This window comes from Ostrea edulis, chromosome 1, assembly GCF_947568905.1.
Source record: "Ostrea edulis chromosome 1, xbOstEdul1.1, whole genome shotgun sequence".
NCBI classification, from domain to species: domain Eukaryota; kingdom Metazoa; phylum Mollusca; class Bivalvia; order Ostreida; family Ostreidae; genus Ostrea; species Ostrea edulis.
In genome coordinates this window covers 74,355,355-74,369,429 of record NC_079164.1, presented here as the reverse complement: position 1 = coordinate 74,369,429, position 14,075 = coordinate 74,355,355, and the positions used below count along the sequence as shown (strand labels likewise).

General features: G+C 35.3%; 1 protein-coding gene across 1 annotated transcript in view; it reads right to left on the bottom strand.

The window, feature by feature from the left end:
• Positions 1-14,075, bottom strand: part of LOC125681974 (E3 ubiquitin-protein ligase AMFR-like) — a 52,415-nt gene that overhangs the window by 36,806 nt on the left and 1,534 nt on the right. Inside the window, exons 2-7 of the mRNA XM_048922330.2 lie at positions 10,149-10,241; positions 8,237-8,401; positions 6,783-6,976; positions 5,195-5,327; positions 3,809-3,942; positions 1,069-1,179 (exon numbers count right to left, since the gene is read on the bottom strand). Of these exons, the coding sequence (XP_048778287.2) occupies positions 1,069-1,179; positions 3,809-3,942; positions 5,195-5,327; positions 6,783-6,976; positions 8,237-8,401; positions 10,149-10,241 (830 nt within the window). The remainder of the gene's footprint in view (positions 1-1,068; positions 1,180-3,808; positions 3,943-5,194; positions 5,328-6,782; positions 6,977-8,236; positions 8,402-10,148; positions 10,242-14,075) is intronic.

Below are 14,075 nucleotides of genomic sequence, written 5' to 3'. Positions count from 1 at the left end.
TAGACAGACAGACAAAGAGGAAATTTATAGTCACCTTCAGTTTCAATAGTTTATAAACAAGATCCAAATCTTTGGTACCAAAAGAAAGGTCTTATCATAAGGAATTCATATATAAATTTCAGAGCATTATTACTCACCATTAAAAAATTATGAATGATTAATTTTGATATTTGGGTCACACTCAAAGATTAAGATCACAAGGTAAAGAACTTTGATACCAAAAGAATGTATATGAAATAAGAGAGCCCTATGGAATAAGAGAGCCCTATCAGTTGCCATTCAAAAGTTATGAGCAAGTTTTAGACAGAATATATAGAATGTCAGAAAAACAGAATGACAGACAGGACAATAACATCTGTGTGATCTTGGGTCGGGGAGGGGGGGAGAGAGAGGGGTAAAAATTTATTGGATAGGTTAAAAATATGTAACCTTCCCAAAATAAATAAATTCTGTCAATATACAAAGTTTTTGCTTGGTCCATTCAATTCTTCTTTTCTAAGAATTTTAGCAATTTTAGGTGTAATGCATATAATTTTCAAATTCTCTATAACAAATTGATAGACATCACCAAATTAAAGTTATAGTCTACTTGTGCCAATTATTATATTCAATTCTAATGAAACCCATGCAAACATGTACCTAAATTTTGTAAAATATGTAAGAATTCAATGCAAAAACATTCTTCCTCTATTTCATTCTTCAAATTACATACTGAAAATACATGTACATTCTAATAAGTGTGAAAGATTGCAATTAAAGGGCAGATAACTCTTCTGTGAATCTGTGCAAAGGGGCTGTAAATTTGGCCTGTGAAATGAAATCCTCCGAATATGTGTTTTAAAAAATACAGGTACTTTTCTATGTTTGCCATTGTCATAGAAATAAATTTGATATTATAACATTTCAAAAGTAATATATCGAAAAATATATGAAACAGAAATTCAAGGCGGGATTTTCAACTAATAGATTAGTGAACCTCATCAATGGATGTGGAGAAGAAAATACGAGTCATTAAATGCAATAGCTAATTACGTGTATTAGTCGTGGAGTAGGTGGTGTAAGACTTACTTATGAAACAGGTGTCCGCAGGGCAGTTTTCTGGAAGACTCCATTCTCTCCCAGCACACTGCACAATTATCATTGTGAACTTGCAGTTCTTCTTTTGTTGCCATTGGAAATCTGAAATTCAAACCATGGTTTTACATACTAAATAATTCTTGTATGAAACATAACAATACAAGGTATAGTGAAACCTCTTAAAAATGGACAAGTTTGATACCAAACATTTATTCGATTTGGACAAAATCTAGAATAAAGGATATCATTAGCCAAAAGTAACTATCAAAAGTTAGTGATGAATTGCAAGTGAATTACATGCATGAAATTTAAGTTTACACAACCATCAAAATACATATTTAAAGTAATATATGTACTGTATGAACCAAGTCTGAAAACCAAGTCTGTTTCGTAAAGGTCCCATATGTATTTAACAAACAATGCCTGCTTTCATTAAGAAATGATTGCACTTGAATACCAAAAGAAGAACACTCAACGTTTTTTTGTATGGACAGTCAAAAAGTATTAATTTTAGTGATAAAATGAGAATTTTCAACTTGAGAAATGTATTATTTTTGCAAAGTTCATACCTTTAACTATGAAACAAAATTTGAGAAAGTTGCAGTAAAATTGTCATGATTTTTGTGCAAATTGAGCTATAGCATCTTTTTAACAATGATGAACAAGACCAAAGGAGCATATATAGTGCCAAAGCACATTTGTTTGTCTAGCCAGTACCACTGCTGTTTGAAATTTTTTTTTATTCATTTGTCCCATAATTTGTCTCTAGATGACAAATTGGATGTGGATGTCCCTTTGAATTGTAAATTTTGCAATAAATCCCATATTGGTATCTGAAAAATATGACAGATATGTAAAGACCAAATGACTGTGTCTTATACTGATGTTGATCAATATTTCTGTGTATCAGAAAAACAGTGTGTGTGATAGATGTGAAAAAACTGTATATTAGGCAGATACATATAAAAATTTACAATGTTTTTGCCTTCAGTATCTTTACAAACTGTAATGATTTCCTCATGAATGTGAACAATATTTGTATGAATTTTGATAAACACATTATGTTTATTTCATCAGCTGGGAATCCCGAAAGAAATGAATGTAGAATGTAAATGTAAAAAATAAATTTCAGTATCTGAAATACATGAGGGTATGAACTGCAATATTTCGTGTCATCATACATTACATGAAACGTGGTTAGAGCTTCATGAAGTTAAGAAGCGAGATCAAAAGATCGATGTCGAATAGAAATCTAAATTCAAATACAGGTGACTCTTGATAACTCGAAGTTCAAGGGACCTTGATAAAACTTCGAGAGTTCAAGAGATCGAAATTCGGAAATTGAAGGTCCGCCGGTATGGTTCAGATTTTACAGTAACCGGGAATGTATACCAACAAGATCATATGATATCGTTTTGACATGTTTTACTTCATATTCGTCAGGTACTTTGATATCAAAATAAAAAACCTAATTATTTTGCATTAATAAAATCATTTCAAAGTTTATGTATTTATTTGTTCTTTAATCATGCTTAGATAGGCATACAAAACCAAGTTCCGATGACGCTTTACTATCGCAAACTAAACAGCTGAGCACAATGTTATGTCGCTTTACCCAAAACAAAAATTCTAACGAATGAGGAAAACGATGTTTTAGAGCAACTTTACACAAAGAACAAACTCGAGAAATTTAACAGTCTGTAGATCTCTAAATTATGTATAAAACTTACTCTCTCGTCACGTCAAAACAAATTATAGATTTTATTCATAGTCGGATTACATATAATTTTAATCATCCCGACTCAAAACCCCAGTGCAAGGTGTAAACTGACCAATTAGCCAATTATATACTCAAGTGTGTCACCTCCACAAAGAAGCACCAGCGATGTTTCAACTATGTAAACATCTAATTACCCCACCAGCATTCAACAAAATCCAGGTATGGCCCAAGCGGAAATTATTACACGCTTGAGTAACAATGGGTATACGCTACCACCACTTCGAGAGATCGAGCGTGAAAAACAATGAAATGTGTTTTACGGGACCCAACTTCACTTTGAGAGATCGAGAACTTCGAGAGATTGAACGTTTGAGAGATCGAGAGTAAATTTGCTTTGTTATAAAGAGAAAAAAATCGGGACCATGATTTCACTTCAAGAGATCGAAGTTCGAACCATCGAGATTCACCTGTAGTTTGGGGGAGGGGGGATAAAATCTCCCGTAAGTTTCTGTCATCGACATCGATTACGCTTTTGTGGAAAAAGAAAAAAGACAAGCGACTGTTAAAAACCACATAATAATATTACATTATAATGAACATTTTAAAAATAGTTTCAATGTACACTTTCATTTGTGAATAAACATTTGAAAAGGTATGCATAGTGTTATTTGTAATTGTATGTCTTTACTTGTTGATCAATTAGGTTCAACATTCATCATATTTAGTTTTAAAGGGGGGGGGGGGGGGGTCTTGGTGAAAACTATGTGAATTTAGTTTTTTGTCAGACATTGAACTTTTGATCTTGCCCCTAAAGCATCACAGTTTGTCTTTATGTATTTTCAAAATTGAAATCTATTTCTTGATTATAGTATTCACTTAAGAAAAATAATATGCTTATCATTAAAAAGTTCCTTACAGCTATAAATATTGTCATTTGTGAACACAAATTCACAAATCTATCTTTGCTGGGAACTCACTCATGCTTCCTAACCAGTAATGTTGCACTCTTACCTAGCTTCCATATTTTGAACCACTTTTCTGTAATTCTTATGGCGATTAATTCTTCTTTTGAATTCATAGAATAAGTATCTCAGCTGCATACAAATAACAAGACTGGCCATGCTCAGGAAAATGTTGCCCCAAAGCTGAAAAAGATTTTTATATTAATCATCTGAGGTTCTGTGTTGTGAAAATATGATGTGTGATGTGTGAATTACAGACCCTGAAACGTGCTACTACACCTTAAAAACGAACCGAACCGTTCCGTGCAAGAAACGAACCGTACCGTTCAAGAAACGTACCGTACCGTGCAAAAAACGAACCGTACCGTTAAAGAAACGTACCGTCCCGTTCAAGAAACGAACTGTATCGTTCAAAAAGCGTACCGTACCGTGCAGAAAGCGTGCAGGATAATATTATGCAAACCCCGCCCCCAAAAGCCCGAAAGCGTACCGTACCGTGCAGAAAGCGTGCAATTTATGTAACGTGACCCACTTTTTCAGCCACAGTATATTATTTTCACAATGGCGCCCGATGAGAAAGGAGGTCGTAGACTATCGCTGGCTATTCGAAGCATTATCCTCAAACATCACGAAGCTGGGTTATCAACTGTGAAAATCACCGAGATGCTTAAAACAAAGTACGATTTCAAAACTACGCGGCAAAGTGGAAAATAATCATTGTGTCATTTGCGACTTTAGTGTATTCAAAACAAAATTCACTTCTTCTTAAAAACTTTTCCAATTTAGGCACTGTAATTTATATCCGGAAACTTAATACGCTTTGTTTTTACACTTACGCACGCCCATGTCGGGGAGCAGTTCATGTAACAACTTTTTATAAAATCGTAAATTAATAAATGTCTGATGAGAAATGAAAAACAAATTGAAACGTAATAACAACCATTAAGACTTAGACTTAAGCAAATTCTAAAAACTTTTATTCATAACTTTTATGTACGTTATCAATATGGAATTATTCCATCGAAGCAATCAAAAATAACGTCTCATTTCCCCATGTGCACATTCTAACACAACCACCGATAATCAAAGAGCCGAATAAGACCGATCGAGTGAAAACAAACTATCGAAACGTACAATTTATACGAAGTCAAAGCGTTCAGGCCACGCCCACCTCATTAATAAAACGTGCAAACCGTTCACAAAGCGTGCAGCTATTTTTAGCAAACCGTACCGTGCAAGAAGCGAACCGTACCGTTCAAGAAGCGTACCGTACCGTGCAAGAAACGAACCGTACCGTTCAAGAAACGAACCGTACCGTTCAGAAAACGAACCGTACCGTTCATAAAGCGTACCGAACCGTACCATGCAACTGGTGTAGTAGCACGTTTCAGGGTCTGTATTAATTAATAATTTGATTAATCTAATTTAGCCTTACCAACATGTGAAGATGGTGTGTAAAATCAACAGCTAAAGCAGAAAGTTCGAACCCTAGTTCTGTGTAGTAGATATAGATAGACTTGTTTTCCCAGACACTGGTGACAGTCATGTCCAACAGATGGATCACATACCTTAAATAAACAAGCATGAAGGAAAACATATATGTACTCTTTTATAAGTGAACAACTCAAAAGTTTTATGACCAAAACATACCTTAATAATTGATAAAGATCAACACACTAAAACTTTTAGTAAATAAGGTTTCGGTCAAACATATCTAACACGGGCAGTTACAGAAAATTTTAAGGGGGGGGGGGGATACATGTAATAAGATAGGTGTTGATCAACGGACACTGCCTTTGAACCCCCTAACAAGTAAAGTGCTCCCACCCCCTAAATAAGCTATTAATGTAAAACTTAAGCTAGGGAAAGTTTTTAAGCCAGAATATCAAACGTTTTTGGGGGTTAGGACTTTCATCATTATCAATTAATTCATGTTTACAAAAAACCATTGTTTTAGGTGTCATAAGGAGATTATCCTGAAAGCCTCTTTGTTTTATCATGGGATGAAAGTTACTGTAGATGGAATGGTGATATTTTCAGTATCACTGTACTCAGGGTGCATTTAAAAGCCTAACTAGTGGAGATTCAGAATGCAAAGTCCCTAGTTTGGATCCAGCAAATCATTGTGTGGCTTCATTCAGTCCCAATCTTTAATTTCATCATCAATAGGGGGGTAGGTGAAAAAGTGACATCTCAGTATCACTGTACTCATATGCTTAGCAGTCTATAGGGTACAGCCCCTGTAAGAAGGTTCAGAAAAGTTAAATAAAATGCTGAGTCTATTATGCTGATTTTATGGTGTTTAACATACTAAGGTAGTATTCATTACTATGCTCTTTCGATATAATTCCACTTTCTCCACAAAAAAGGGGGAGGGTCCAAATATGTGCAACATTGACCTAAAGGTCCACAGCCATATGATATTTTCCTTGTTGTGTCTACAACATTCTAACATTTTATTACTATGACCTTGACATAACCTGTTGACTAAAAGCACTATTAGGATTTATCTCTCTAAACTACTACCTTTCAGATTTCTTTCCATGACCTTCACCTATACATCTACAGACATGTTGAGTGCATTCAAGGTAACCCGTTGTTCTCGTGCTCCATTCTTGGAGTTGTGAATGACGAGAACAAGTGTGTATGAATATGTTCTTGTTCTTCAACCACACTACCTACAGAGGTGGTGTGCGAGTTCTTGCACCTCGAACCCGTACTTGTCATGTATACTCAGTGTTTGGGATCAGCAGAAATTTGTATTCGTGTGAAGAACGGGGACCTTGAATGCACTCATCTTTTCCCACCTGGTATCTCTGTGGTAGGTAGGAAAACAGAAAGGGTACCTTTAAATATTAATATATCCAATCACTGTCAATTATCTTGACCTATGAACTTTTGACCAATATGAGGTTCCTAACCACAGGGGTTGATCCTATTTTGTCACCATAAGTTGTTCACATATAGGCATATTCCAAAGAGCAGTTTAGCACTCCATAAGTAAAAATGGCAAATTAACTTACCTAACTACAACATATAGAGCCCTGATACCCAATAGAAGGCACTCCGCAGCCAGGAAGGCAAAAATGGTTGGCCCAGCCTGCAGCCCAACATACCCACTGAGGAACAACAAGGCAAAGCTACACAGTAAGATTACACACAACAGGCTGAGTAGTTTGATGTGGACCCCTCGGGCAGCTATAGGGGAGAAGGAGAGCTGAAATATCAAAATGAAAGATATCATACTAACGGGTACCGGTAGCTTCATTACATGAGTGGTTGTGGTCGCTCAGTGATAGAGCACTAGCTTCGTAATCAGGAGATTGTGAATTCGAGCCCTGCTCGTGCCACGGCCGCGTCAAACCTAAGAAGTAAACATAGGTAGTGAGTGGTCCTTTACCTAGCACTCAGCATTTAGAAGTGAGAATCACGGGTCTTAGCTTAAAAACAGAGGTCCTGTGTCGCAGCAGACGTTGCCATATTATAGAACCCTAACAGCTACAACCCTAAGCACCAATCATATTAGGTCTAAATTTGTGGTATCAAATGCTTTGCTTGGTCCAACAGCCATACTGTTATATATATTAAATAAGAGATCCACAAGGTGGGGCATATCTCCTCACAATAAGCATCTACAAGCTTTTTCTATGAAATCCCATAGTTACCTTGACCTTCTGACCCCAAAAATCAATACAGTTTTTTCTCTCTTGATAACAATGTTACTTGTGAAGTATGAAATCAATATGGAGCAAAAATATTGCCTACAGAGTGTCTACAAGCTTTTTCTATGAAGTCCCATAGTGACCTTGACCTTTGACCTTTTGATCTAAAAATCAATAGGGTTGTTCCTCTTTTTATAACAAAGCTACTTGTGAAGTATGAAATCATTGGAGCAAAAATGTGGCCTTTACAGTGTTTACCAATATAATTATTGCTTCAAGCACACATACGAGACCCATTCACACAAACAGGCCTGTTACAATAGCCCCTCTCACAATGAATTGTGAGGGGATAATACAGGAATATAAACAAAACAAGATAGTATGTATTCTATGAAGAATTTTCACATGATTAAGATTTCAATCATCATGTGATTTTAATTGAATCAGATAAAAATTGAATGAGCCAGGCCAGAATTGCAGGAAATTCTCAGATGACCACAATTCAACACTATCTTCATCACTTTGAATTCTTAGGTATGATAATAAATTACTTAACAGTGTTATTTTCAAGTGATAGCAAGTTTATGGTTCCCATCAACTTAAACCATATTCCTTTGCTTCACCTCAGACCAAAGTTTGTGCTTAAAATGAAACATAAAACTTTTCATTGCCCTCATAACATGTTAATAAATGTATAACTTCTGACACACATCAGTCCATAACCACAAATAAGTGCAAATAACCAACATTTCAGATCACTTGAGGCATACTGTCTTCATAACAATGGTACTATTTTCTAGGATTCTGTTACTCACATATTCGAATCTGTCCTTGGAGATCTGAGTGAGGAGGGTTAAGAAGCCGAGGATGGTAAACCACGCGACCCACGATACAACCTCCTCCAGAGTCTGCACGTTCATCACCCCGAAGATGAAGATAAACTTATAGAACAGGAAGTTCCAAAATTTGTCCTTCAAGTGCTGAAAAATAGTCATTGTACATGTACCATTCGATTATATATATAAAAATATATAAAAACTGATTAAAATGTAACGCCTGAGGATTATAAAATGAAAGCGCTTGCGTTAAATTTTTAACGTTGTGTAATGTTTATTCTATTTCTTTTAATATATATATATATATATATATATATATATATATATATACACACACACACACACACACACACACACATCAGCATAATATATATAAAATACACACAACCTAGACATTCACTCCCAAGTTACATTGTATAAACATTCATCTATAGGATATTTTATATGCTTACTACAGTAAAATGTTCAAAGGAGAACATGTCGTGAAATCCTGTTTTTCTAAATTTAATAGTTTTTCCTTTTTTCAAACTGTAGTATCACAAAGGTATTATACTGGTCTTAACTAGAAATGTCCTAACAGAGCTCATTTGAATTGGAGAATATTTGTCTAAAGCTGAAGACCAGAAAGACATAATTTTCAACATTATTCATGTTTTATTTCAATACAAGTTACAGGATACACTAATTCCATTGACCTTGATATTTATTAATGTCATGGTGAATAAAGAGTGTACAAATTTTCAGGGAAATCCATGCACTAGTTTCCCAAAAACTGTGCACACACAGAGAGACATACAGGGATGACCTCTCCTACACAGCAGTCACCATGACAGTATATATATGTTGTTTCAACATCGAAAACAAAATCATAGGTTCAAAAATATTGCCCAATCATGATGAAAATATCAGGGGCACATCTTTAAACATGAGTTTAGACTGTACAAATTTTCAGGAAAATTCAAGCGTTAGGCAAGCAGAACACGTCTCTGGGACAAAATCATGTCTACAGACAGGTAAACTATACCCCCTTAACTACATTTGCAAGGGATGAGGGAGGGGGCATAATAAAATTTTCCATCTGCGGTGCATATTGTAATATCAATTTACAACGACAACAAAAACTTTCATATATCCTTTTGAATGGATCATTATTAATGCATAAGCAACGTGTAAATGATATACCGTCAATAATAGGATCTGATATTGATTTCAGTCAATCCGTGGCTCTGTCTCACCAAACAAGAGTACAATTATTATATCAACCAAGGACAATACTGGTATCATTTTTTATCAGATATCAATATCATAAGCAACAATAGCTTTATCATCTTTCTCCACTGCTTTATGATAGGGGAGGTAATTTCAAAGGCAGCTTCATTTGCGGAACCCCGGGGTTTACAGCATCATCAAAGCAAGCTGTACTTTACTTTCTATTTACGAGGATATAGTTTTAAACAGAGTTCAATTATCATTTTGAACAAGAGATTTTTCTGAATTACAGCAAAATTTTTTAAGAAATACAGTACTTCATTTCATTTCAAGAGTTTCATCAACATCAAATTCTATGGTCCTTATGATGATCTGGTTTGCCAATACAACCTGTCATTGGGTCAAATGTGCATGCTGTTTGATGTGTTTCATACCAATTGTTAGGCCATTCTTTACACACTGATTTTGACTACGGATAACTCCGTTTACCTGATCAAGATATAGGGTTCACGGTGGGTGTGACCGCTCAGAGGGGATACTTACTCCTCCTAGGCACCTGATCCCACCTCTGGTATATATCCAGGGGTCCATGTTTCCTCAGCTCTTAATTTTGTATTAATGAGATCAGTCGCTGTTCGTTATCTTCACCCTCTCACTATCATTATGCTGAATAAGAGCTTACCTGTTCCTCTGCGACCCTGAGGTCTCCAAACACCAGTTTCTGTATTAATTTTCCAAGGAGAATTAAACAACAGTATGCCGAGTTGACCAAAATCTGAAAATCAAAAATATAAAACTGATCATATTATTCTTAGAAGTACATTTTAAGTCTGTTAGTTATTAGTACTCTAAGTATATATACTACCAGTCATACAAAATGTAGAATCATTCCTTAAACATGGTGTTAGTAGATCATTAAGTTAAACATGATAAATGTTTCCTCCTAACACAGAGAGAAATTTAACATGCAGCACAGATAACATGTTTTACAGATTCAGAACTATTATGAAGTATCTAACATAGACAATTAAGGTAACATAGTGGGAAGTATTGAAATACTATATGAAAAGCAATGGATACAATGTATTAAAAGATACACATTGTGGGATATTAAGGAGGGATTGAAAAAACTGACAGAGCAGAGCAAAAGTAAAACACACAGTGAACACACTTTTAATGATTTCACATTTATTGATATAATGAATTGTGTTTATAACAAATTAAAATTATTCCTCCCCTGCACTTTGCTATATAAAGCATGTTTTACTGTAATACAGTATACTAGAGTAAAATTTCCCCAAAGGAAAACTGATCCTGGAGTTGGATTTCTGTTGAGAAACTCTGGAATTTTACTCCAGGGTGAGTTTTTTAACAAGAGGCCCATGGGCCACATCGCTCACCTGAGTCACCTTGGCCCATATCTGAAGACTTTCCATATATATTTGCATGTAAAACCTTAGTCTCTATTATGGCACAAACTACCCTTTGCAAACTTGAATTTACACTATGTCAGAAAGCTTTCATGTAAATGTCAACTTCTTTGGCCCAATGGTTCTTGAGAAGAAGATTTTTAAAGCTTTTTCCTATATTTGTATGTAAAACTTTGACACCCCCCCCCCCCCCACTTGTGGCCCCATCCTACCCCCCGGGGGCCATGATTTGAACAAACTTGAATCTGCACTATGTCAGAAAGTTTTCTTGTAAATATCAGCTTTTCTGACTCAGTGGTTATTGAGAAAAAGATTTTAACTATATATTTGTATGTAAAACTTTGATCCCCTTTGTGGCCCCATCCTACCCCGGGCGGGCCATGATTTGAACAAACTTGAATCTGCACTATGTCAGAAAGTTTTCATGTAAAAATCAGCTTTTCTGGCTCAGTGGTTCTTGAGAAGATTTTTTCTATATATTTGTATGTAAAACTTTGATCCCCTATTGTGGCCCCATCCAACCCCCGGGGCCCATGATTTGAACAAAATTGAATCTGCATTATGTCAGGAAGCTTTCATGTAAATCTCAGCTTTTCTGGCTCAGTGGTTCTTGAGAAGAAGATTTTTAAAGATTTTTCCTATATATTTGTATGTAAAACTTTGATCCCCCCTTGTGGCCCCATCCTACCACCGGGGGCCATGATTTGAACAAACTTGAATCTGCAATATGTCAGGAAGCTTTCAGGTAAATTTCAGCTCTTCTGGCCCAGTGGTTCTTGAGAAGAAGATTTTTAAATGACCCCACCCTATTTTTGCATTTTTGTGATTATCTCCCCTTTGAAAGGGACATGGCCCTTCATTTGAACAAACTTGAAAGCCCTTCACCCAAGGATGCTTTTGGCCATGTTTGGTTGAAATTGGCCCAGTGGTTCTGTAGAAGTCGAAAATGTGAAAAGTTTAACGGACAGACAGACAGACGAAGGACAAAAAGCGATCAGAAAAGTTCACTTGAGCTTTCAGCTCAGGTGAGCTGAAAATGATTCCATACTTTAAAGCCACTTTTCCAAGGACACAGGGGGAAATCCCACATTAAGGAATCCTTAATTATCTTAGGAGGTATGCTACACCAGAGAAATTTGATGGAGATGAAAAGTGGAGGATATGTACAATATTTCGAAGTTGAAATTTTTCAAATCTACTTTATTTTGTCAAAAAATACAGTTTTAGTATAAGGTAATATGAAAAAAATTCAAAAACCCCTGCTAGGCTTGAACCTGCGACCTACAGTTTAGCAGTCGGTATGCTAACCTACTGAGCTACTTGGTTATGTATTTAATTTGAAAAGGAAAAGTCAAATATTGCTCATATTGATTTTTTCCTTCATGTTTTTAAAGGAAGTCAGCCATTATGACGATGTAGAGTACCTCCTTAAGCCTGTAGTCTACAGACTAGTAAAGGAGTAAGTGTAATAACAGTAATTTCTGGCCCTGAAATCAATACCAATTTAGCATTGCTTTGAAAGAAAGATTATTTTCATGTTGAAGAAGTTATCATAAAATGATTATTTAAGAAAGGAAAGTAATTTTTACTCATTTTCTATGATAAAGAGTCAGTTGCGAATTTTTCAGTATGTGTCAGATCCAGCAATATTGTCATAACAACAAAACGGAAACAGAGGAGCCAGATGCATTAGTGACATCAATCCTAGGATGTTATTTGGTGTGACTGAATGGTAACTTTGTTGATCAAGCCAAATGAACCTATCAAACTGGGTTTTACAAATGAAATTAAATTACCGTAAATCTGGTTATTTTTCCTGTCAGTTAATTTTTAGCGTTTTTGCGAGTCAGTTTGATTCGCAAAAAATAACTCTACCGAAAAAAAAAGCATTCTAGATCCACCAACTCGATGGTCAGTTGTATTAACTAACTCCTAGGTGTATAAAAAGTTATCAATACTGGCGATTTATTTGATAGCACTCGTGCGTAACTAATCTGGTGGGTTATAAGTAGTTTATTGATGGTCAGTTTGAACTCAGATTTTTAAGCCACAATATGTCAATTTTCAAATACTTTAATAGAAAGGAGCGGCCTGTTCTTTTTAACTGAAAATGCAGCATAGCTCCACCATAAATTCGCGAAAATAAGAAGCACAAAAATAAATATATAGGCTTTTTATTCAAATTCGCAAAAATAAATCAACGCAAAAATATCCAGATTTACGGTATATCAACCCTAAGTTACTATAATCAGACCATTTAAGTTAATGTTCCAAAAGTTGTAGGAACCATGTATTCCCCGAAACGAATTTCATGCATTTGCAACATTCATCATGTTTACATACAATATGCAAAAGATGATAAAGTCTTAATTTCATAGCATGTTACCCATCCTTTCTGAAACCAGATATCCGAGTTAAATTTTGACCTAACAGCTCAAAAACAGACAGAACTAGAGATTGTTTTTATGAAAAACAAATGTCTCAGACTCTCCCTAGCTCCCCAAATTGAAAGTGCTCTGAATGAAACCTCTTTACCTTAATGTATTGCATGGTATGGAGGAGAAAGCATTTATAAGCAGGAACATATAGACATTATGAACTCCAATAAGCCATTCTATTGGAGAAGTGTCCACAAACTATTTTACACCCTCCGCCCCTCAGATCCACTATAACTTTAAGGAAAATAATTGGATCCTCCTGTACCGACATTATACACATCTGCAAATGGCAATGAAGCATTGTACAAAGTTTCAAATCTGTCAAATAAGCCACACAGGAGAAGTGTTCACAAGCTATTTTACATCCTCCACCCCTCTTATATCTACTACAACTTTTATAAAAATAATTGAATCCTCCTGTCCCAACAATATGCACATCTACAAATGGAAATGAAACATATTGTACATAGTTTCAAGTTTATCAAAATAAATGAGGAGAAGTGTTCATAAGATTTTGTGACAGACAGACGGACGGAAAATACAAAAACAATATGTCCATCTCCCCTGGAAGAGGGGAGACATAAAATACACAATACTGTACATAGTGAATGTATGAATTATTAATACAATCATTATTACTTCATGCTTAGCTTGTATATTCTAACACCATGTTTATAAAAACACTTGTATCATTTAGTCAAGGTAAAAAATTCAAGCTCTAAGTTCTACTATTAGTATTTA